This window comes from Apium graveolens, chromosome 5 (genome assembly GCF_009905375.1).
Source record: "Apium graveolens cultivar Ventura chromosome 5, ASM990537v1, whole genome shotgun sequence".
Taxonomy (NCBI): Eukaryota; Viridiplantae; Streptophyta; class Magnoliopsida; order Apiales; family Apiaceae; genus Apium; species Apium graveolens.
The window spans coordinates 55,807,074-55,832,844 of record NC_133651.1 but is presented as its reverse complement, the minus strand read 5'-3'; the positions used below and the strand labels follow the sequence as shown (position 1 = coordinate 55,832,844).

General features: G+C 37.5%; 1 protein-coding gene across 1 annotated transcript; it reads left to right on the top strand.

Moving 5' to 3' along the window:
- The first annotated feature begins 16,137 nt into the window (after window positions 1-16,137).
- LOC141724042 (uncharacterized) lies at window positions 16,138-20,686 on the top strand. Its single transcript, XM_074526026.1, has 5 exons — window positions 16,138-16,455; window positions 16,692-18,897; window positions 19,205-19,265; window positions 19,371-19,594; window positions 20,266-20,686. Exons 1-5 carry the CDS (start codon window positions 16,341-16,343, stop codon window positions 20,318-20,320), a joined length of 2,661 nt encoding a protein of 886 aa, XP_074382127.1. The 5' UTR covers window positions 16,138-16,340; the 3' UTR covers window positions 20,321-20,686.
- Window positions 20,687-25,771: the final 5,085 nt, after the last annotated feature.

The window sequence follows — 25,771 nt, the reverse complement described above, 5'->3', positions numbered from 1 at the left end:
AAAATTAGTTTTATGATTTTATAATTTCAATAATTATTTTTAGCATTTTATAAAATTTAGAAATCAATATTTCATCAATTATTTAGTCTTGTATGATTTTCTGATTGCATTTATTTGTAAAATCTATATCTAATTCCAGAATTCTTTAAAAATTATGAAACTCATATTTATTTAAGTTTGAAATATTTCGATAATTTTAAAATTATTTTGGTAATTTTGGGATTAATTTTACCCGCATGTTGATTCGTTTAATTGCTAAAAGCAGGTATAAATTGCGTTTCAAAAATTATTTTAAAATTACAAAATTTATGTTTTTATAAACTTCAGGATATTTTTAATATTTTAAGACTATTTTCGTGATTTTCTGAAATTATTTTTAACTGCATCTCGGTTCGTTAATTGTAAAATGCGGGTACGAGTTACATTTCAAATATACTTTAAAAATTATGAAAATATTATTTTTAATAACCTTGAATTATTTATGATATTTTAAAATTAATTTGGTAATTTCCGGGCTATGTTTATACGTGCGGTTGTTCGTTAAGAGACGCAATATGCGGGTCAAAAGTCGGGCTTTGAGAAGGGGAAAGAAACGTGTCAAATGTTGGTTAAATAAATAGAAGGTGGCAATTACTGATTGGTCCAATAGCTGCTGTGTTAAAACCAAAATGCACAACACATACCCGGACCTCTGATCTCTCTCATTTTCCTATCTCATATCTCTCTCTCTCACATCTGTATTTCTCTCTCTCTTTCCTCACCCTCCCACATCGTCTTCTTCTTGCATATGTTTTTCGTGTTCCCAATTTTTCCCCTGTTACTCCTGATTTGGTGCTGCTGGTTGTTTCCGGTATGGTCGTCGTTTCTGTTCTTTTTCCGGCGATTTGCTCCGGCTTCATCTGTGTCTGCGTGTTTGGTATATATATGTGTTGTGTGTTTGTGTAAATCGTGTGTGTGTGTGTGTGAATTGGGTGCGTACGTGCGTGCGGTGTGTGTGCATTTATGTTGAGGCTGTGTTGCCTGATTTCTGTGGTTTCTGGCCGTGTTTGATTCCGGTTGTGTGATGTTGCTCGCGCATACTGTGCACGTGCTCCTGTGCTGAATTAAAACTGTTATTAATTATATTTTTTTCTCTGCAGAAATTAATTGATGGAAATTCGTGAAATAAAATGATTTTGGTGCGGAAAATTGTTAAGTTATTCGGTGAAGTACGCGTTGGAAACCCGAAATTAATCGGGTACCCGCAAACTTTACCGCCATCGGCGATGAGCTTCGGCGAGCCGACGGTGGACCGTGATGAATTAATTCTGAGTCTTGCGCGTAATTTGGATGGTGAATTGTGATTGTTGAATTAATTGTTGGGTTGATTGTTGTTCATTTGACGTCGAATTGTTTCGACGGGTAGTCCGATAAACAAAGGAGACGCTGCCCGATTTCCGGGAAATCAAATTACGGAAATACAGGAGCGTATCCGGTAATTATCGGGAAGTCGAGCAAATATATATAAATGTATATATACATTTTATATACAGAACCTGATTGTATGTTGTAGTGAAATGTGTTTCCAAAACCAATAAACCTAATTTCGTAAAATGATGAGTTCACGTATTTTTTGAAAATGAACACCGAACCGATTTTCGAGAACGTGAACCCTAATTATTGTGTGTGTTATTATAATACGTATATTTATGAGTCAGGATTTGATATCGAATGGGTAGGTTTGTTAGCGAGGATATGTCAAGCATAATTGAATGTCTAAATTAGGGTATTTCGACTCTGTAGGTTCTAGTCGGAAGGCCCGAGAGTTGACGTTGGACTAAAGATAATCTAGTGATCATTCGACAAGCTCTGCAAGGTTCCAATCGAAGGGGGCTGAGCGTAGAGGCTGGATCTAGGATAGTGAAATAGTAAGGCGATAAAGTCGAGTGTCCAAATCGGTTCAAGGTCAATCACAAATAGTTGAAAAGCTCTGCAAGGAAAGTACCCCTGACCATTCTTTTATGGTTCAGTATATATGAATAGGTGTTGTTTTATTCTCGTAATGGAACATAAATGTTTTTAGGTACGTATCCCCTGTATTTGAAAATGTTGTTTAAATATGTTTTTGGGAAAAAGTAACTTCTGGAAGTACCTATCTCTAAAAAAGTGATTAAAATGGAAGGAAGTTTTGAATAGTGTGCTGTGATGGAATTATTTTAAAAAGATATAGGTAAAAGTGAATTTGAAAACTGGATAAAACGAACCAGATATTGGATAACGTTGCGTAAGTGGCTAATGCGGTTGCGCGTCCTGTCTTCACCGATTAGTCCAGCATAGTTAATAAGAGACCTAGCTAGTCTCTACGGATCCGGTTATGTTGTGTGAAAGCCCGATCACCTTTCCTAGATATATTGTGTGATAGCCCGGCCAACTATCCTAGATAATTTGTGTGGAGGTCTGATCAGACGTCCCTAGATAACATCTAATACATATCTGATTGTGGTTTTGTGGTTCCAGTAACGAAACAAGTGATTGTGATTCCAGTAACGGAACAAGTGATTGTGGTTCCAGTAACATAACAAGTGATTGAGGTTCCAGTAACGGAACAAATGGTTTTGGGTCCCCGTAACGGGACAAATGGTTTTGTAGTACCTGTAATGGAACGGAAGATTTGGAAATGAAAATAGCATGCTAAAATTGAACTCTGGCATTTATGCACAGCGCACGACTGTTGATTTTATTTTACAGAGCATGCTAGTTTTGATATCCAGTTTATATATGTTTTAACTATTTTCTAGCAAGTTATGAATTCTGTTCCTATAACTGTTTAATTGTAAATCATTTTACTTGTTATTCATATAGTGGTACTGCTGAGCAATTGATTGCTCACCCTTGCAGAATGTTTTGTATGTATGTATTGTAAATGCCTAGGAGACTCTTCCGTCGTAGTCAGGGCAGGGTTCCAGTTCCTTCCGTTCCAGGATCCTCTGAGGTAATTATGTTGGAGCAAGGATGGTGTGTTAAGTCGTTGTATTAATTTAGTTGCATTAAGATTGATTATAATAAGTTATTTTTGTAGTTGTTAACATAAGTCATACTTAAACCTGAAAAAGATCGTGGTAAAGGGGTCGTTCTTATATTCTATCATTGAATTGATTATATTATGTTTGTTATTATTGTTGTTGACAACGTCAACTCCTGACCCCGGGGTTGAGGCCATCACAGTTGGTATCAGAGCTACAAGTTAGAGTCCCTGATTCAGGTTAGGAGTAGAGTCAAAAGAGTATAGAAAGGTTATATATAGATGTGAGTCAGCAACTCAATCAGACGAGCGAGTCTAAGAGTTCAATCGAAGGTTTCGACGACATAACCCTGACGTTTATTGAGGATTAGCTGGAACTGCCCTACTTAGAGTACGTCTTCTTCGTATATGTATTATTGGTAAGCTTCGGTAGAGATTTTTAGTTTTCTTCTCGAGAAAAATGAATTTGATCGCGAGAATTCAGCTTTTGCGCAGATCCTTGGTGTGTCAGCTATAGAGACACCCATATTATCCCTAAATATAGCATTTTCAACGTCAAGGGATGTTGCTGGACCGAGTGTGTGACCTCGGTGAGTTCGGATAGTATGATAATAGTCGGTGGCTGCTATGACAACCAAGTTGCGTGAAGTACAGCGATCAGTACTGTTGTTATATTTTAAACCTTATACGCATTTCTTGAGACATATTTTGTTTCCCAGAATGAATGTTTGTTTCCCAATAAGTTGCTTATTTATCCGCAAGGAAGTCAAATTCGAAGTAAGCAACTTAGGATTCTGTTGATCTCATTACAAATTAGATTTCCTCTTCCTATTTTTGAATTCTTTATCTAAATATTATTTCCTTCCTCGGTGATTCTATCAGTTGGTTGAGGGAAGACAATGCATATGATTTGACTTTGTCTGTGTGACAAAGGGTCTGGTGGGACACCACCAAATTATGTGTTGTACACTATGCGGTACTAAGATTGGCTATCTTACGTACTTGTATGGTTGCTCTCAGTCGTATTTAGATCTTCTTCACTTTTCCTCCTTGTACCCTTGATTCTTTGATTTTAAAATTTCATTCGAAGTTTCGAGGCAATAAATTGTCAGTAGCTTTTGTAATTAGACAGTCTTGGTTATTGGAAGTAAATAAGAGTTGACTTTCCGGAGGAATAGAAGTTTTACATCTGGTTGCTACTTCAGAAATGAGAATAGTAGAGAGGGTTCATGATTTGATATTGAAAATTGCAACTTCAGAAAATTTAACCCGTGGAAGATGGGTCATTTGCAATAGATAATAAATCGCCTAGGGAAGGATTGTTGATTGAAAGTCAGACTAGTACGTCAGCCAAGCTTGTGATTTCTTAAGTTTGACGTGACTTACCAGTTTACCCCTTTTTGGGTGGTGACTAGTATAGCTTGTCTAGCTTTGCGGTATATGGAATTTGTTAATGTTGTATTTATAATGGTGCTGGAAAAGTTGACCAGTTGTTGTTATATTGAGAAGTCATGCTAAAGTATTTAGTATCTTTATATTCTAGTTTTTCTGCACTGTTGTTGATTCTGCTACTGTTATTATTGTTATGGCTGCTAGTGCTATTAATCTAGATTTTTTTTTGTAAATGGACCTGATATTAAAGACATAGGTATTGTGAATGGGCAATATTTTCCTGATACAGGTGCACCGTTTAAACGGTGATATCTTTTGTCAAATATTCTTGTTATGTTTTGAATAAACTCATCTCTATATTTCAGGAAGATGCCACCCAAGAAAGCTACACAGTCTAAAGAAAATAGTAATAGTTTTGCTGAGGGTCCAGCTATAAATGAAATTCTAGATTTGTTGCACCAGCAGCAGCAACAACAGTTGCAGTTAATCCAACAGATTCAGCAACAACAACATCAACAAAGAGAACCAACCCAAGCTACTAGTTTTAAATCCTTTCAGTCTGTTAAGCCCCTAGAGTTTAAGGGCGAAGTTGACCCTGTTATTTCCAGAAATTGGCTTAAGGAAATGGAAAAGGCATTTACCCTCACGCAAGTAAGTGATGATCTTAAGACCGATTATGCGAGCTACTTTCTTAAGAATGAAGCAAAATATTGGCGGGAATCTACTCGTGCGTTAGAAGGAGAAGGCCCTGTTTCCTGGACGAGATTTACAAAATTATTCTTGGAGAAGTACTTTCCCGATTGTCTAAGGAATCAGTTGGAAGTCGAGTTTCTAGAACTGAAACAAGGTGAAAGAAGTATATTGGAGTATGAGGCCAAGTTTACAGAATTGGCCCGATTATTTCCTGAGTATGTAAGTACGGAGATTCAGAAAGCAAGAAGGTTTTAACAAGGGTTGAAGCCTGAAATTTGTAGAGGAGTTGTGGTATTGCAACTCAAGACATACTCCTCTATGGTTCTGGCCGCCCTGGTAATGGAAAGTGACCAGAAGTTGGCTGTTAAGGAAGAGATTGATAAGAAAAGGAAGTCTGAAGGTGTTATGGACAAGGCAGACCAAGGAGAATCCAGTCAAGAAATCGGTTTGGCCGAAACAAGAGAAGAAGATTCAGGAGACAAAGTTTCTCCTAGACTAGGTCTGACACTATCTTAGTTGCTTCTACTCTAGCTCAGTCAGTCAAGTCAGCAGTGGATTGCAAGTCCTGTGACGGGAGACACAGTGGTTCGTGCAAAAAGAATGTGCAATGTTTCAAGTGTGGTCATAAGGGTCATTATGCATCGGAATACAATCCAGAAAATCCAGGAATTACGTGTTATAATTGTGGAAAAGTTGGGCATATTGCAAGGAGTTGTAGAACGGTTACTCAAGATACTATATCCCAAGGGCCAACATTTAGCATAGCTAGAGGCAGAACTTTCAAAAGGACCAAGAGATCGAGCGTTTAGAATTTGGACGTAATTGCAGCTGATCTGTCACCCTTCGAGCTAGAAGAGTTCGATGTGATTTTAGTTACGGGTTGGTTGTCCTGTAGTAAGGCAAGGAGTAGTTTTTAGAAGAAGCGAATTGTAAAGTGTATATAAGCCAATAGTAAGGTAAGTTTCTAGGTGCAGAAGCAATATAAGAAGTTCTTCCAATCATGCGAGAAAAGGAGTAATAAGCTAAGGATATAAGGTAGATCCACCATGTATAAAGATAAGAATGAAGAAAATACTTAAGATGGGGGAAGTTTGAGTAATAAATAAATGCCCTGGAGTCTCTGGAGGCCAGTGGAATGAAATAATTAGTTCGATAATTGTAAAAGTTATTGGAAAAGGAAGTAACTATACGCTAAGTTTGCAAGTATGAATTTTAGCTGAGATAATAAAGGATTTCGATCTTTCCATTAAAAATCACCTAAGCGAAGCCGGTGTAGTAACAGATGCCCTGTGCAGGAGGAAAGGATTGGACGTGGTTAAGATCACTGAGGAGTTAATAAAAGAATTGGAAAGAGTGGAATGTGAAGTTCAAATACCTAAAAGTGATAAGAAGTGAATATATGAGATTACTTTTCAGCCTTAACTGATGGAAATGAGTAAGAGGTGTTCGAATGTTTGGAAACTAAGTTGAAAGTGAGTACCATTTATTATCCATAGATGAAGGGCCAATGTGAAAAGACGATTCAGACAATATAAGATATATTGAGAGTATATATTTTGGATCTAAAAGAAAAATCACCTACCATTGATTGAGTTTTTCTATGTTAATAGTTATCATGCTTGTAGGGGAATGCTACCTTGCGAAGTCTTGTATGCACATAAGTGTGGTTCCCCACAATATTAAGAGAAAGTGGGAGCAGAAATGTTGTTAGGTCATGAATTAATTTAGCACACCCAGGACGTAGTGGTGTTGATTTGGAAAAGAGTTGGAGCAGCTCGTGATAGACAAAGAAAGAAGGCGGATCTGCATCGAAAGAGTTTGGACATAGAAATAGGATCGTGGGTATTGACAAAAGTTTCATCTTGGAAGAGATTGGTTAGGTTTGATTAGAAGGGGCGAGTTGAGTCCTAAATATATGGAACCGTTCGAGGTATCGAGGAAGATAGATAAAGTTGCTCATGAGTTAGTATTGTAGCCGCAGTTGCAACAAATTTATAGTATGTTCTGCATGTCAATGTTAAAGTCATATATTTCTGATTTAAATCGAGTCGTTGATTAGGAGCCAGTGGGCTCTCATCCAAATTTATTCTACGTGGAGTGATCGACCCAAATCCTAGATCGTTATGAGCGAGTCCTTAAGAATGAGTTTATATCTATAGTAAGTATGATTTGTATAAATCTGCGAGTAGAAGAGTCTACTTGGAAGTTAGAGTCAGATATGCTTGACAAATATCCTCACTTGTTTAATTAAATCAGATTCTGGGGACAAAATCTTTTTAAGGGGGAAGGATATAATGACTCATTTATTTTTTATTAATTTAAAGTGCAATAATTGAATAAATAATTAAATAAAATATGTGTCTTGGTTTGGAAGCAGTGTGTTGATATATATACTATTTTTCTGTGATTTATTGGTGTAAAGGATTGGAATCTATAGTTAAATATTGAGTTATATTGTCCTGTCTCATTTTTAAAGGTGATTTTATTACAGTTTTAAATCCATAAATATTTGGATTGTCTCTAAAATTAGTTTTATGATTTTATAATTTTAATAATTTTTTAGCATTTTATAAAAGTTAGAAATTAATATTTCAACAATTATTTAGTCCTGTATGATTTTCTGATTGTATTTATTTGTAAAATCCGTATTTAATTCCATAATTCTTTAAAAACTATGAAACTCAAATTTATTTACGTTTGGAATATTCCGAGAATTTTAAAATTATTTTGGAAATTTTTGGGATTAATTTTACCCGCATGTTGATTCGTTTAATTGCTAAAAGCGGGTATAAATTGCGTTTCAGAAATTATTTCAAAATTACAAAATTTATGTTTTTATAAAATTCGAAATATTGTTTTAAGTGCAGCTCAGTTCGTTAATTGTAAAATGTGGGTACGAGTTACGTTTCAAATATACTTTAAAAATTATGAAAAATTTATTTTTAATAACCTTGAATTATTTGTGATATTTTAAAATTAATTTGATAATTTCCGGGTTAAGTTTATACATGCGGTTGTTCGTTAAGAGACGCAATATACGGGTCAAAAGTTGGGCTTTGAGAAGGGGAAAGAAACGTGTCAAATGTTGGTTAAATAAACAGAAGGTGGCAATTACTGATTGGTCCAATGGCTGCTACGTTGAAACAAAAATGCACAACACACACCCAGACCTCTGATCTCTCTCATTTTCCTCTCTCACATCTATCTCTATTTTCTCTCTCTTACATCTCTATTTCTCTCTCTCTCTTTCTTCACCCTCCCACTTCGTCTTCTTCATGCATCTGTTTTTCGTGTTCCTGATTTTTCCCCATTTACTCTTGATTTGGTGCCGCTGGTTATTTCCGGTATGGTCGTCATTTCTGTTCTTTTTCCGGGGGTTTGCTCCGGCTTCATCTGTGTATATGTGTTTGGTATATATATATATATATATATGTTTTGTGTGTGTGTAAATCGTGTGTGTGTGTGAAACGGGTGCGCGCGTGCGGTGTGTGTGCGTTTATGTTGAGGTTGTGTTTCCTGATTTCTATGGTTTCCGGCCGTGTTCTGTTCCAGTTGTGTGATGTTGCTCGCGCGTGTTGTGCACGTGCTCCTGTGCTGAATTAAAACTGTTATTAATTATATTTTGTTTTAATTTTTCTCTGCAAAAATTAATTGATGGCAATTCGTGAAATAAAATGATTTTGGTGCGGAAAATTGTTAAGTTAATCGGTGAAGTACGCGTTGGAAACCCGAAATTAATCGGGTACCCGCGAACTTTACCGCCGTCGATGATGAGTTTCGGCGAGCCGACGGTGGACCGTGATGAATTAATTCTGAGTCCTAAAATTTTAAAACATTAATTTAATTCGTAAAATTATTTTGGAAATGAAAATTAGATATTTTATATCGGAGTCGAGCGCGTAATTTGGATGGTAAATTGTGATTGTTGAATTAATTGTTGGGTTGATTGTTGTTGATTTGACGTCGAATTGTTTCGACGGGTAGTCTGATAAACAAAGGAGACGCTTCCCGATTTCCGGGAAATCAAACTACGGAAATATGGGAGCGTATCCGGTAATTATCGGGACGTCGAGCGAATATATATAAATATATATATATATATATATTATATACAGAACCTGATTGTATGTTGTTGTGAAATGTGTTGCCAAAACCAATAACCCTAATTTCGTAAAATGACGAGTTCATGTATTTTTTGAAAACGAACACCGAACCGATTTTCGAGAACGTGAACCCTAAATATTATGTGTGCTATTATAATGCGTATATTTATGAGTCAGGATTTGATATCGAATGGATAGGTTTGTTAGCGAGGATATGTCAAGCATAATTGAATGTCTAAATTAAGGTATTTCGACTCTGTAGGTTCTAGTCGGAAGGCCCGAAAGTTGACATTGGACTAAAGATAATCTAGTGATCAGTTGACAAGCTCCACAAGGTTCCAATCGAAGGGGGATGAGTGTAGAGGCCGGATCCAGGATAGTTAAATAGTAAGACGATAAAGCCGAGTGTCCAAATCGGTTCAAAGTCAATCATTAATGGTTGAAAAGCTCTACAAGGAAAGTACCCCAGACCATTCTTTTATGGTTCGGTATATATGAATAGCTGTTGTTTTATTCTCGTAATGGAACAAAAATATTTTAAGTTACGTATCCCCTGTATTTGAAAATATTGTTTAATTATGTTTTTGGGGAAAAGTAACTTTTGGAAGTATTTATCTCTAAAATGTGATTAAAATGAAAGAAAGTTTTGAATAGTGTGTTGTGATAGAATTATTTTGAAAAGAGATAGGTAAAAGTGAATTTGAAAATTGGATAAAATGAATCAGATATTGGATAACGTTGCGTAAGTGGCTAATTCGATTGCGCGTTCTGTCTTCACCGATTAGTCCAGCATAGTTAATAAGAGACCTAGCTAGTCTCTGCGGATCCAGTTATGTTGTGTGAAAGCCTGATCAGCTTTCCTAGATATTTTGTGTGATAGCTCGACCAACTATCCTAGATAATTTGTGTGGAGGCCTGATCAACCATCCCTAGATAACATCCAATACATATCTGATTGTGGTTTTGTGGTTCCAGTAATGGAACAAGTGATTGTGGTTCCAGTAACGGAACAAGTGATTGTGGTTCCAGTGAAGGAACAAGTGATTGAGGTTCCAGTAACGGAACAAATGGTTTTGGGTCCCCGTAACGGGACAAATGATTTTATGGTTCCTGTAATGGAACGGAAGATTTGGAAAGGAAAATTGCATGCTAAAATTGAATTCTGGTATTTATGCACAGCACGCGACTGTTGATTTTATTTTACAGAGCATGCTAGTTTTGATATCCAGTTTATATATGTTTTAACTATTTTCTTGCAAGTTATGAATTCTGTTCCTATAACTATTTTATTGTAAATCGTTTTACTTTTTATTCATATAGTGGTACTGCTGAGCAATTGATTGCTCACCCTTGCAGAATATTTTATATATATGTATTGTAGATGCCTAGGAGACTCTTCTGTCGTAGTCAGGGCAGGGTTCCAGTTCCTTCCGTTCCAGGCTTCTCTGAGGTAGTTGTGTGGGACCAAGGATGGTCTGTTGAGTTGTTGTATTAAGTTAGTTGCATTAAGATTGATTGTAATAAGTTGGTTTTGTAGTAGTTGACCTAAGTCATACTTAAACTTGGAAAAGATCCTGGTAAAGGGGTCGTAATTATATTCTATCATTGAATTCATTATATTATGTTTGTTATTGTTGTTGATGACGTCAACTCCTGACTCCGGGGTTGAGGTCGTCACACGACCCGAATTTCAGAGAATTTTCTGATTTTTCAGTATTTTTAATAATTTAATTATAAATAATTAATAAAAATTAGGCTATTTATATTTGTAAAAATAATACTCCTAATTAAAATTAAGGCCCTAATTATACATCTAATAAAATTAATTCGCCCTTAATTAATAATTTTTGAGTATTAATTTTTAAATTTTTAAAATTAAATATATACAATATATATGCCAAAATTTCCCAAAAATTGTGAATAATTCAAAAATATAGAGAAATGGAATAATTGAAAGTCCCATAATTTTATAAAAATAAAAATATGATTTTGTGGGGGATTTTGACACCCGAAGGGGTCCGAAAAAGTCATTTTTCACGAAACGAGAAAATTCCTAAAAATAACTAGATGTTGAGAATAACGATATGGTACAAGTCATATTAGTCAAAATAAGGCCAATCATTTTATTTGAAATATCAGCTATTAAAAAAAAGTTTGGATCGTATAGCATTTGATAAAAAAAGCATTTAACATACAATAAAATACACAATAAATACCCGAAAAATATCCTGGCGACACAGAACATATGTAGCACATAACAAATACGGTTTTATGACTAAATACACTTAATGACATAATAAAATACATAATTCATCTTTATTATGATATATTACAAACATAATTTTCCAGTCGTTACATCGTTTACTATAATCCAAAGTTTAAGAAAATAATGAAGGCAGTACAGACTCCATGTTATATTACAACGTAATTTTTCAGTCGTTATATCGTTTACTATAATCCAAAGTTTAAGAAAATAATGAAGGCAATACAGACTCCATGTTGTAGCCCAGATGAAGTAATATCTGGTCTGACTTCGAACAATCCTTGTACTGCCATTTTCTATGCGGACTTATAATTTACCGTGACGATGTTCAAGTTGTGTCCTCTACATTTGCCTACGGAATTTTACATGCATTCTAGACTTTTAAACTAGTCTGGGAAGATATCCGTACTGACATTCACGATGGGGTCCTACAAATCAAGTTAAGGACACATCAATTCGAACAGCTATCGCAAAAATCTTCAAGCCGGATACTGATTTGGGTGATTTTGTTCATGAAAGGTGTTCGGGGTGACCAATTATATGGTTTAATACATGCACTATATCCTAATGTCAAGTATATATATGGTAAAATGACAGGGTCGATATTACTTTATTTAAGCAAACTAAGGCACTATGCAGTAGAGTTACCACTGTTAAGTGCTGACTATGGGTCTTCCGAAGGGTGGATTGGGGCAAATGTTAACCCAATTTTGCCTCCAGAATCCTCAACTTTTTCCCTGCTCCCTACTCTCGGTTATTATGAATTCATTCCTCTAAAAGAGATTTCTGATTCTGGCTTACTCTTGTTGGAACTTAAGCCAGTTGGTAACTCTTGTTGGAACTTAAACCAGTTGGTATATATCTCTGAAGTCAATGTTGGTGAAGACTACGAGATCGTTTATGACGCATCACATAAGTATATGATAAGTAAACGCTAATCCTCATAAGTATTATTACACGAGAAATCCTTTAATATTTGAATCCAAGATTTTCTTGAATCCACACAAAAGATATAAGAGAAAATTTTTAAGGGTTTTGATTTTCATAAAAGATTCTTCATACATAAAAGATTCTTCATACGTTATATCATAAGACTTTTTATATTGTTTATATAGGGATATAAAATCCTAAAATTAATAAAAACAAATCTTAATTAAAAATAAATAATAATTAAAAGCAGCGTGATCATGCAACTTTGAGTATTAGCATGCAATGTCTTCCATCTGACCACCAAATGAGCATGTCATCATATATCCTAAACAACATGACCATGTAGCCCTCAGCCGACCATACATTTGCTCTTCTCGCACTCATCACACCCTTGATACGTTCCGAAAATTCTCGTACACCAGTTTATACAAATTTTGCAGGTATTCGTGATTTTGTTTAGAGTAAATGTGCTAAGAGAAAACTATGGAATCTCCAATCAATTTAATTTAATTGCTATCTGTATCTTTTTAAATTTTACAAGGTCGAAAATCATACATTTACTCCAAATTATTTTCTTGATGGGCAGATCTGCCTGTCCTAGTGTTGTCAATGAGAAATGTACTTGAGAAATGCACCACTTTTCCCCAATTAGTTGTATTGTGCACAGTCACTATAATATGATATATGACGTTTCTATAGTTAAATGATCTATGTGTCTTTGCTGTCTTGGCAGTTTTTCTCTTCATTATTATGTGAACTAGTAATTCGATTAACACATGCAGGGTACAGGTATAGAATAGGAGATGTGGTGAAGGTAACTGGATTTCACAACGCTAACCCGAAGTTCCAATTTGTTTGCAGGAGCAACCTTCTGCTGAATGTCCACCTTGATAAGTACACAGAGAAAGATTTACTAGTATCAGCCCAAGCTGTAGCAAACCTGCTAGCTGCAGAAAAACTGGAAGTGTTGGATTTCACAAGTCATGCCGGTATATCAATAATTCCCGGTCACTATGGCATCTTTTGGGAAAAGAAGTCGGGAAGCAAATGATGAGGTCCTACAAGAATGCTGCAAGTGTTTGGACAGATCATTTGTCAATGATGGCTACATTGGGCCTCTGTAAAATTAAGACCATCGGACAACTTGAGCTCTGTGTTCTATCGAGGGGGACTTTTCGAAAAATAATGGATCATTTTATAGCAATGGAATGTGCCGTTAGCCAATTCAAAACTCAAGATGTATGAGTTCCATTAACAACAAAGAGTTGAAGATACTACTAGGTGGTGAAGAGCTACTTTATTTTAAGTACTGCTTATGATTGAAGTCATATCTGGAGTTTGCACCCTTGGGCCTAGACCTTGAGATCAGAACCACTTCAGATAGTACAATTGTAATTTCTGAGAGGCAGGGCAAAGGGTGGGAAGAGAAATTAAACTTTCAAGTTGAGAAATAAAACTTTAAACATAAACATTGTCAGTTATTTACGGATCCTACATCTCTTGCTTGGGCATCATGTACTTAATAAAAGAAATATGTTAAAGAGTTGTTGGTCCAAATTCAATTTTTTTATCACTTTCATTAGACTTTTTGAATTTTTTGATATGCAAGTACAACAAGTATTTCAATCATTTAATTTTTAACTTATCATCACATGACTATATAATAAAATCAAGTATAACTCAAATTATTAAAGATTTACTAGCATAGTAGTGAAAGTATATATAAAATATTCATATTTATACCTTAAAAATTTAATAAAAAATCTTTTTTTTTTTGTTTCTGTGAGACCCATGTCTCGGTTGTTTCCGACATGAATATGCCTTTACTGTGTTATCGAAGTGTGTTGCAAATTGCAATTCCTGACCCTACTTCACTTGGGTAGAGGGAATATGATTTGTTTAGTACGTGTTCATGAACATATATTAAATACTATTTTTTATAATTTTGGAGTGTTTTTACTGATGAAATCGATGTAAATACAGTATTAATATTGTTTATTAAAATTTATTATTAAAAAACCAACCAAAATTTAATATATGAGTTATTATTATATGACATGGCATATCATAAAAAAACCGATAGCATATATAGAATTAAGTATTGTATAGGTAATCTGTGATGAAGGGTAAAACAGCAAGGACGGTGTTGGGATATGGTTGTATAATGACTCGACTAATCAAACTGATTTGTGGCACAAACATTTCCAAACCTAGCCAAGTTATAATAAATCTCACTATTATAGTCATAGATTAAGGAAGAGGCTAAGGTTGAAGTAGTAATATATGAACAAGTTAAAAAGAACAAGTCAATTATGTATACAGCTACAGCTAATTAGAGCATGCATGTAATAAGTATAATTCAAGTTGACGCAGTATACACGCACCCTCAGTTGACCCACTCTCCTCTACCGATACAAAAAGTCAATGAACCCAAGATTACTGTTTTCTGATGTTGCGAGAGTACGTACCCGCTCAAGTGAAGCCCAAGTAAAATACAAAATAATTTTGAGGGAGTTTTAAAAATTACTTTTTTTAATTTTTTTTATAAAACTACGATTTTAAGTTTTAATTTGTTCAAGTATATTTTATTTAAAATAATCATATATAAGACTTTATTATACTAAAATATTTGATAAATAAAGCCACATGTGTACCATTTAAGCTACAATTTCCCTGCAGTTTCAAATTTACAAAGTTAATGGACCTAAATTTTTTAAAAAAAGGCTTATAAATAATTTCGTAAATTATATATTAACGGGAGTTCAAATAGCAACGCATTGATTATTATCAATTTCCTATATTAATCAAAGTTCGTGCCTCAACTTCAAATTAAATTTCCTTGCCCTCAACTTCATATTAAGTTGAAATTGCTAATTAAGAATTAAACTGAAATTGCTAACTAAGAAGGAATTTCAATAGCACAAATAAAAAAATGGAAGGAGAACGTTTCTAAAGCTAATCAACACCTTAATGCGTGTTAGTCTTGATTATTATGGATTATATTTTGTCCAATCTTATGTGCTGTTTCCTGAGTCGGCAGAGAAATGGTAATACTAAGTCGTTAATCCTTGTTACTCTGCATAATCCTATCTTAAAAGAAAAGGCAAGATGAGTGAGTTGTAATTGTTACTGTTGTTATTCTAGAGAAACATCAGTGCCTAGTCTTGATTATAATTGAATAAAGAAGAGTATAAATAAATGTTGTACAATTGGTTTACAAAACATGTAGATAGGAATATTCGATAGGTGAAAAGCAAGGTTGTTACAGTATTGAATTATGTCATATCTACATGTTACACCATTCCTGTCTTTTTCCCTCAACTCCCAGAACCTTTGAAAAGTCTTTTCTCTCATGCACATATCATACATTACATTAACATACATAAACACACATTTATTTATTTATTTAGATAGCTCGGTCTCGGTTTATTACATCTAATTATTACGACATATTTATCGTTAATTATAAGTATATATTTCAATAGTTCGAAAATTTTAACTTGAACATGCAGGTTTTTCAAAATCTAAAAAAGACAAAACTATTAAATTTCAGAACCAACAACAATTTCTAGTTCTTAATGTTGATTTTCGGTAATATAAAATGTGATAAAATTTGGTGTAACAATTATTAACAAGATATAAATGAGTTTAACCTTCTTGACTTTGTTTGTACAGTAGCATTTGTCCTACAGAGGTACAGAATTACTGCAACATACATAACACAACTCACAAGTAAGATTTTCTTGGAACTTTCTCTTCCTTGAATACATGTATATGTCTTTTACGAATCCAAAATAATTTTCTTTAGTCTTTTTCTCAGCATCTCCTATCTTTTAGCTTCTTTCATCATTCCCGGGACTAAAGATTCTTCTTGTCAATTATTTCTACCACTCTCGTTTACATTTCATTCATATAACAGTCTTTTGTATATTCCAGTTTCTTGGATTTGCTTACAAAAATGTCCGAACAGAGACATGTTCGGTTGGCTCGTTGCCCAAACTGCAAGAATTTACTTCCAGAGCTCACAGATTACTCTGTGTTTCAATGTGCTGGTTGTGGGATTGTTCTTAGAGGTACCCTCTTGTCAATTTATTCACCTTTTCAATGTTTTTGTGTGTTTGTGTATGTTACTGTTAATTATGTTTACCATTCAAGAAAATTTTGAACGATTCAATTTTGACATGATGTTTATGGGTTTGAAGCTGAGATTCATGTTTTAATTGTTAATGAATTAAAATGGCATTTTGTTTGTTACTGTTTTTTGTGGGTTGTGTTTAAAAAAGGTGTTATTTTGTTTTACATTTTGCAGTAAAAGATAAGAATTTTGAGGTAGATGGGGTTTCTGGGGATTTTCTTTTGGGTGATGATGGGTCAATCAAAGATGTTAGGTCAACTGGTAGTTCTAGTATGACTAGGAGGATGGAAATTTCGGGGGAGATGCATGAGAGACATTTATATAGCTCTATGGGTAGAGAAGATAGACGAAATTTCGAATATGAAAGGGGGATGGATGAGAATGTTGCTGGAGGTAGTAAAGAATTTGGGGGTTCGAGTTATGGAGTAGGCCGTGGATACGGATCACACAGGTCAGACAACAGATTTGATCCGAGATCTGGTGAGAGAGGCGATGATGAATATTTTCGGGGCACTCAAAGGGGAGATATTGGAAGGGTGAGATATTCTTCATCAATGCACTCGTACGAGGGTCCTTTGGAGTTAGGACGTAATTATGATTATGTTGAAACATCCCAGTTTGTGAAGAGCAGGAGTGACTTTGCTGAGTTTAAGAAGGTTGACTATGTGGAACAAGAAAAAGCTGAGATATTAAGAAAGTTGAATGAGTTAAAGGATCAACTTAGTAGGATTGATGTAGCTTCTAAACCTAAAGAAAAGGTCCATACTGATCGGACGTTTTTTCATCAGAATCCTTACAGTAATCCAGAGATTTGGTCTTCTGATGGATCTGGAGGCCAGAAAAGGACCTCAATGCAGTATAAGGGTGCTGATAAATATGTAGCTGGACCCTCATACACTAGTCATTACAGTCCACTGTTATCATACATGGATGATCGTGAAAAGGCTGCGGTTAAGTTCTATCCAACAATGCATACTCAAATACAACAGTTTGAGGATCCTTCAGAGTCACCGGTGCTTAGGGGTCCTTCATACGGAGTACCTCCTCCTTTACAGCAACAGTATCCTCATCCATACTACCCGGCACAGTATGTGAGTAGTGACAAGGCGACTTTGAAAACAGTTAAACCAAATTCGCATAACATAATTATGCATTCACCGTCTTGCTCTTGTTCACAGTGCTACAATAAGCATCCTCAGGTTCTACCCACAATCACTTCTTCTGCGTACGGGGATAGAAGGTATTTGGATGATCCGAACAACCCAATGTCATATCCTCGTGACAAACACAGTGCACTTGGTCCACAGGATTATGATCCTATATTTTTGAACCACCCTCAGCAAAGTTATCATAATTTACAATGGTCCAAAGATCAGCACTTCGGAGTGGGTGTTTCCGATCAACAGCGTCATTCAAAGGTGGCGCTGTCTAGTGGTGGACGTTGTTGCTACCCTATCTCCGGTGGTGCACCGTTGTTTGCATGTTGCAGTTGTTTTGAGTTGCTCCGACTTCCCGAGAAATTTCTTTATACACAGAAAAGTCGAAAGAAGATAAGATGTGCAGCATGCTCCAAACTCATATTTGTAGAAGTTGCTAATAAGAAACTTATTCTTTCTCTTTATGAGGAAGCAAAGGAAACTCCTGCAATGGATGATGAAAGCTCTTATTCAGCCAAGAAGAGTACTTCAAATTTTGTTTCAAATAGTGGAAGCACGGATGTTTCATCAGATAATTCTTTTTGCTCGACTTATGATATGCATTTGTCTGACAGGAAACAAGTTTCAACATCCCCAGAAAAGATTTTAAGCTCCAATCAGTGTGCTGCAGTAAAAAGCGAAGACTCCACTTCTTCCTTTACATCCGAGGATGAAGACAACAAAACCTCTTTGAGTAGTACCAATATAAAGAGCAACTCTTCTGAACTCCGAACAGAGGCCATCCCACCTCGTCCACCTTCAGGTTCACCACTTAAAGATCACATTGATTACTCTATTAGATATACCTTGGCAAACCAATCTGTAAAGGAGAGAAAAAATTATCTGTCTGAGCAAGAGATGAAAATACCAGTAAAGGCTATTTCACAACAAAATTCTGGGAAAGATTCCGCAGCAGCAACTGAATTGGATATATCATCCAATGAGTATTTTAATACAGGAACATCCATTGAATCAGGAGATATAAGCAGAGAAGAAGATAAAACAAGAGTGAAGAAAGGAAGTCCATTCTTTCCCGACATTATCAGGGAGGGCTTTCAAGACATATCCGGTGACAGTTTTGAGGACGAAATAATTGATGTTACAGTTAATGGGAATCCTATACCAAATAGGCTGGTAAAGTTAGCTGAGAAGTTTGCTGGGCTTATCCAACCTGGAGAATATTGGTAAGAATATACTTCTCTTTCTACTGATGAAAATTGTTTTAGTAATCATGCCTGCGGTTCTATTATCATTTAGTTGGTAGGAAGATTTACCAATAATCTGCACTCAGTATGATCAGGTAAATGTGAAAATAAATTATTGGGTTACCTATTAACCAGTGCTTTACATATTCAGGAAATAAATGTCCAGACTGGACTTCTTCTTTGTTTCATATACTTGTCCACCTTACATGCCAGGTCCTTAATTTGTTTCTCAAACTTCTATATTCAGTCAATATTTTGATTGTTTCTTCATTTTAATGTGCACTAGGTATGATTCCCGAGCTGGATTCTGGGGTGTGATGGGTGGACCTTGCCTCGGCATAATTCCTGTATGAGTTCTACATCTTCAGAAAAGAGATTTTAAAGCTGTCTGAACTATAGCTTGTATCATATGCATTAATGTTAAACTAATAAGTTTTCTTTCTTTCTGACAGCCGTCTATTGAAGTATTTAATTTTCCAATGCCAGAGACTTGTGCTGGTGGAGATACTAATGTGTTTGTTAATGGGAGAGAACTTCATCAAAAGGACCTGAAGTTGCTTGGGAAAAGGGGACTCCCAACAGATACTGATAGATCATACATTATTGAGATATCTGGGAGGGTTTTAGACGAAGAATCTGGTGAAGAGCTGGATAGCCTCGGAAAACTTGCCCCGACGTAAGACTTTTACCTTTTTTATAGTTTGTACAGCAGTTTAGAGTGTGGTTTACTATGGGCAGGGTCCACTATATCTCTAGGCTCATACTTAGATTTGATATAATGACAACTTTTTAGCTACATTATTGGTTAAATCAGGTCATAGTTCACTGCTCATAGGATAGGTTAATCTGAAATGAGATATAAATTTAAGTCATGTCGCAGATTCACGTTCCAAGAACAATTTAAGGTCTCAATAGCTTAGATTTCCACACAGTAAAGAAGGGTTCATTGGTCAGCCTGCCTCTTTCTATTTTCTTCTTTTTAACAGCCTGCCTCTTTCAATTGAAAATTGTCATTCCCTTGGTCATATTTTCCATTCTAGAAACCTCTTTATTTTTTTTAATTAGGTTCGAGCAAACCTATAGCTGGACTAGTTGACAACCTATGGATTGCACAAGAGTGTTTGCCTAAACAAATATGTTATTGATTGATTACCCTTACCTTACAATTATTAAAACATTCCTTACATGCAGTATCATCTGCTATAAATATTCATATTCCTGATAAAACTAGTGGCATTAATTGAACATAGTTGAGCAGCTATAAAGATTGTAATACTATTAGTCATATAGTTATCTAATCAGCACATGTAATGTCGTTTAAACACTACTAACAGAATCTTTGCACAGAGTTGAGAAGACAAAGCATGGATTCGGCATGAGAACTCCTAGAGCAGCTACATGAGTTCCAATCTTCTCAAACCATGGTTTTACTTGTGTAAATAATCTGTATCGCAAAGTCCACACACACCACACTCTCGAATATTGTACGAGGTTGAGATATATATAGTCAACTTGATCCACAAATATCCTAAACTTAGCATTGCCTCCGGTATCTCCAAGCTGTAATTGTGAAGATTAGTATTATTTTTTATAGTCATGGCCGAAAATGAATTTTGCAAGTTTCTCATATTTGTGCAATACAGGTTTGTAATGTAAGATCCTTTTACTCAGTTTACCAAGCTTGTAGTGTTCTTCATTTTTGTCTCCTTCGTAGATTTGTAAGGTAAAGACTCGTATATACAAGATCTGTTCAACTACTTTTGTGATACATGCATTTCTTTTGTGAGCCTATACCCGTGCGATTCACCCTAATCACCAATAATTAAACTATTCAGCAATGGCAATCCTTATGTTATCTTGCTCTATTTTTTTTGCATGGAACAATGTTTGTCGGAGCAAATGAGCAACATACATATGCCAAGATTATTATAACTGCCCTCCATACCTGTGAAGGCGTAAAGACCATATTGAACTGCCTCTTGCCTGCCCGCCTAGGCCGTAATTAGGCTAGTTCGGCATTGTACTGTATATAGGCATATATATTAGATATTATGTACATATATTTTGATTGATTTTAATGATTACATTAATGTCAAAAAATTAGTTTATTTGATTTAAACAATAAATTTTATTAACTTTTGTTTGTCTAATTTTGATACTTTTATTTTTTCTATATGTATATGATGGTTTAATATTCATCGCACAATTTTATAAATTTAAACGCATGAAGACTGTTATAGGGAGAATTTCGTATAACAGTGTTGTGGAGGTTGATGGGCGGAACAAGGATCAAGGACGGTGTTTGAGAGCGGAGTAAGGTTATGAATGGTGGTGGCTAAGCTTGTATGTTGACTCCTTAAGAAATAATAAGGTTTGTTATTCTCTATCAAGTGTCGACTCATGTCTCATACAAGTGCCTACGTACCCTATTTATAGAGATCAAGCCTCACGTAGTTCTTGGGGAATAAGTCACGTAGGCTAGGGTTAGGGTTCTCCAACCCGTGTAGCTCAAGCCCACGATAAAGTCAGGCCTTCAGCCAATCAGTCACGTAAATCTCGACCGGCTCCACACGCTTCCTACAATCTCGCGGCATCTCCGCATTTCTTCCCGTAATTGTAGGAATAACTCGTGTCGGCCCCGCAATCTACGAGCAACTCAGTCATCTATGAGTCACTTTTCATATTGCACACAAAGTCCTTTGATGCGAGCCGGTCTGGTCACCTCGGCCCGCACCGCCTTCCTTTTTAATTAATAAATACAATGTTACCTCTGTTTTTATAAGATGTGGGCTCATGGGCTCAGCCCGCGTGTGGGCACCTGAGCCCAGCCCGCGTGTGGGCACCTAAGCCCACCTCGCGTGGCCACAACCGAGCCCAACTCGAATACTATCACCTGAACCAATCTCGCGTCATCTGAGCCCACTTCGCGTGAAGGCACCTGAGCCCACCTCGAGTGGGCACAACCGAGCCCAACTCGCATTTGTGAGCCCAGATGACAAATGTGAGCCCATCTTACATGTGTGAACCCATCTCGCATGTGTGAGCCGAGCTCGCATGTGTGAGCCCAGCTCCCATGTCATCACTTGAGCCCAGCTCGCATGTGCTGGCTCAAATCTTATGGATCTTCAGCTCTTCAATACACTTACGGGGACCTGTTTAGGGCCCATGACCAAAAGCGGGCATAACAACTACCCCCAAAATTCCTGGTCGCATCTTGAGGCTAGGAATTTTCCAACATTAGTCTTTCATGGCCTCGCAGGTGAGAGCCCACCAAGCCGCACCAAGCCGCCTCGCATGCCTTCCTTCTACCATGCATTGTGAACGCATGATAGTTGTTGGACAGCTAGCGTGGGGATTCGTGTCGTCATCTGAGATGGTGACACGTGTCGCTTCCCCTTTCTCTCTCCTATCCCCTATAAATATGTGGGATTTCAGTTCATTTCTTCACTTTGCCAAGAACACTAACAAATTGCTGCCCATTTTGCTCAAGGATCTACCACGGCGAAGATCATCATCTCCACAAGAACCGTCTACCGGCGGCGATATTCTCCCGGCACAGATTTATCAGGATCTTCATATCACCTCTCCAACAGTTACCCTTCGATTCGAGCCCATTTACATTCATACTTAGTCATTCAGTTCGAGCACACACTACTTGTTTGATGCGAGCTCACACACACTCACAACATGCGATGCGAGCCCGTCTGCTCGTTTAGATAATTAGGTGCGACCCCGTGTGAGATGTGAGGACACTTAGGTGCGACCCCATACTTGTTTTTACTTTCTTTTTTTAGGGCTACACACTAATTTTTACCATCTTTTACAGATGTCGAGTGCGTCTTCAGCCCGCTCTTATGGGTCGTCTCACTCTTCCTCGAGCCCGGCTCGCACCTCTGCTAGCCCGGTTCATTCTTCAGCCACTCCGTCTCCATTAAACTAATATCCACCCGAGCAGCGAGGCTCCAAGGACTTTCAACGCGAGCTGACTTCTCTTTCTGGTCGTCTTAGCCAACCCATCTCTCCTGGCTCAGCTATCAGCCCTCAAGGGGCTTTGAATATTGCCAGAGTTGAGAACTCGATGCGAGAAGCCGGATCCGGCTCCCTTGATATTCACCTCGACCCGAACCCTGAGGATTTTACCAGGGAGAAGAATATATATAATTGGAGAGATAGGCCTGTGGACCTCTCTCATATACCAGCCTTCCTTGGGGTAGAAGATTTGCTAAACCGCGAGCCCGCTCCCTTGGATAAAGAGCGAGCTGAGGAGATTTTAAGAGAAATGGCTGAAGAGAGGGCAGCCCGCTTGAGGCAAGCTGCAGCTAAAAACCTCGACCCCATTCATCTTGACTCATAATCTACTGACAGCGACCTGGGGAGTGCATACTATGATACCAGGAAGAAAGGAAAAGAGCCCATAGCTACTGAATACCCCATCTTGGGGCTCGAGGGTGAAGAGGACGGCTCGCACTAGTCCTATGACTCTCCTCAGAGCGAGGAGGTGGCAGATGTTACAAGCCAGTACAAGATTTGTAACTATAAATACATCCCCGCGGCCTCTCCTGAGCCTTATGTGCCTCCTGCCCAGCCCGAGCTGGAGGGTGAAATTGTTTTTAAGAGGCAGATCATTCCTGATGGGGAGGAGAGCTCGACTGTCAACGAGGAGGTTAAGGTGCTCGTTTGCCGCGACCTGCCTACCTCGCTGACTCAGAAACATCTGGCCGATCATATTGAGCAGTTCCAGCTCGAGGGCCATGTTGTCTTACCCCTGCCTCATATGAGGTGCTACAGATTTAACCATCCGGAGAATGAAGGCAGGGTGCCTCGCATGGTCCTTTCCACCTTCCTACTAAGGCTAGGAATCTCCTCACCCCTTCATCCCTTCATCAAAGATGTTTGCGAGCACTACCAGCTCGCACCCCTTCAGATCAACCCGAATGGATACCGGGCCGCCCTCGCGTTGTACATTATTTACAGCAAATGTGGATTTCCTCCTCTCACAGCGAGGCAGCTCGACTACTTTCTTAACCTGAAGCACTCCCCCAATGACTTCGGGTACTTCTATTTTTCTGTCTGGCCGTGCTTCAACAAAAAGAACCTCATCCACAACGGGCCGAGCAACTCAGGGAAGTGGAAGAGCCCCTACTTCTATATCCACGAGGTGCCTCGAGTCCAGACTCATTTTTATTACAATCCATGTAAGTCTTCCCTGGCCGCTCTCGTCTTTTCTACCATTATTTCTCCCCTTAACAAGAAATGTTTTTTTTCTTTATCTCCAGCCACCCCGCCTCGCACTGTCCTTGTGGGGCAAGAAAAAATAAATGCGGACAGCCTCCTAGATCTTCCTAAGGCGGACAGGGATATTCGAAAACTCATAACGTCCTCGAACCTGGACGCGTGTGGGTTTTTGAAAGAAGGAGTGAAGCTGACTCCTCAAAAAAGAAATTTAAGAAGAGGGCCAAAAAGGGTAAGAACGTTGGGCTCGCATGCGCGAGCTCGTGTGCTCACATGTTTTATATTTCCTGCATGCATCTCACTTCACATTACACTCTCATTTTCCGCATTTTTTATCTGAACGCATTGCTTCTTTCCCTTGACTAATCTATCACTTCATTGTTTTCTTTTTCAGAAATAGCCATCTCCCCTATCCCTTTCATGGAAGAGGCTGAGCAAGCCGCATCTTCGGGCCCTGTTCAGCCTGCTGCAGCGACCACAGGGGCTCACTCTCAAGTCCCCCTCCAGCTCGCATTAGGTTCCTTACTGAGCATTTCAAAGGCTCAGGGCCTTCTCCTCGGCTAAAAAGGCATCGAGGTCACAAAGAAGGGAAAACTGGTGAGCCTGAGCCAAAAAGGCTGCTCCATCTGATGCTCCTCTTCCCACCTCTTCTTCTGCCAACATGGTTGCGACCACATTCGGTCGGCTCGCTCAAGGTCACATCAGCGAGCAGGATTTAAAGGATTGGTCTTCCTCTGCTATCGAGGTCAACCAGGATGCACTCTCCCGAGCCGCGGCCGAAGTATACTATCGTCAGTTATCTAAAGCTCGAGAGATGCGAGTCCTCAGCCAGACCAACACAAAGCTCGAGTCTAAAGTCAAATCTCTTCAGGGTAAGGTCGCTGAGCATGGGCAGGAGAAAGTTACGCTGGTAAACAGCTATAATCAGAAGATACTTAACCTGAATGCTGCCCATGAAAAGGCTTTAAGGGAGCAGAAGGAGGCTCACGACCTGGCCGCTGAGGCGTGAAAGAAGGAGAAATATAGCCTCGAGGAGATGATGCTCGAGCAGGAGGGGTCATTTTCTGCCCTGACCGAGGGCCGTGAGGCCGCCCTCGCTGATGCTAGGAACTTGGGGGCCAGGAATTTTATGAAATACTTAATGAAGAAGGTTCCTGACTTCGATTGGGCGGCTTGTTAGGGCGAAATCACGCACTAATATTCACGCAAGTATACGCGTTCGTAAGTAATATAGAATACTTTCTAGTTCGTTCCCTCAGAGACTCAGACTAAGTTATTGTCTAATTTAACTCACTCACCAATGTATGATTACTTCTCAATGTTAAGATAACACTTAAAATTGTTGATCAAATATTAACTATAATTAACTACTTAATTAACCACTTAACTAACACTTCAAATTATCAATAATAAAACACTCATGAGATCACAACTTCATTATTACTTCCTTCTATAGCCATAGTTATTACCTTTAGCATGTGACAGTGATGATATTAATCGAATAACACGAAACTGATAAAAGCCAACTTTCATTGTACTAATACCATTCTACCAAACATCCACAATTAAGATAGAAGTTGAATAGTCATCAATTATGTTGAGTTCCTATATGTCTACAGAA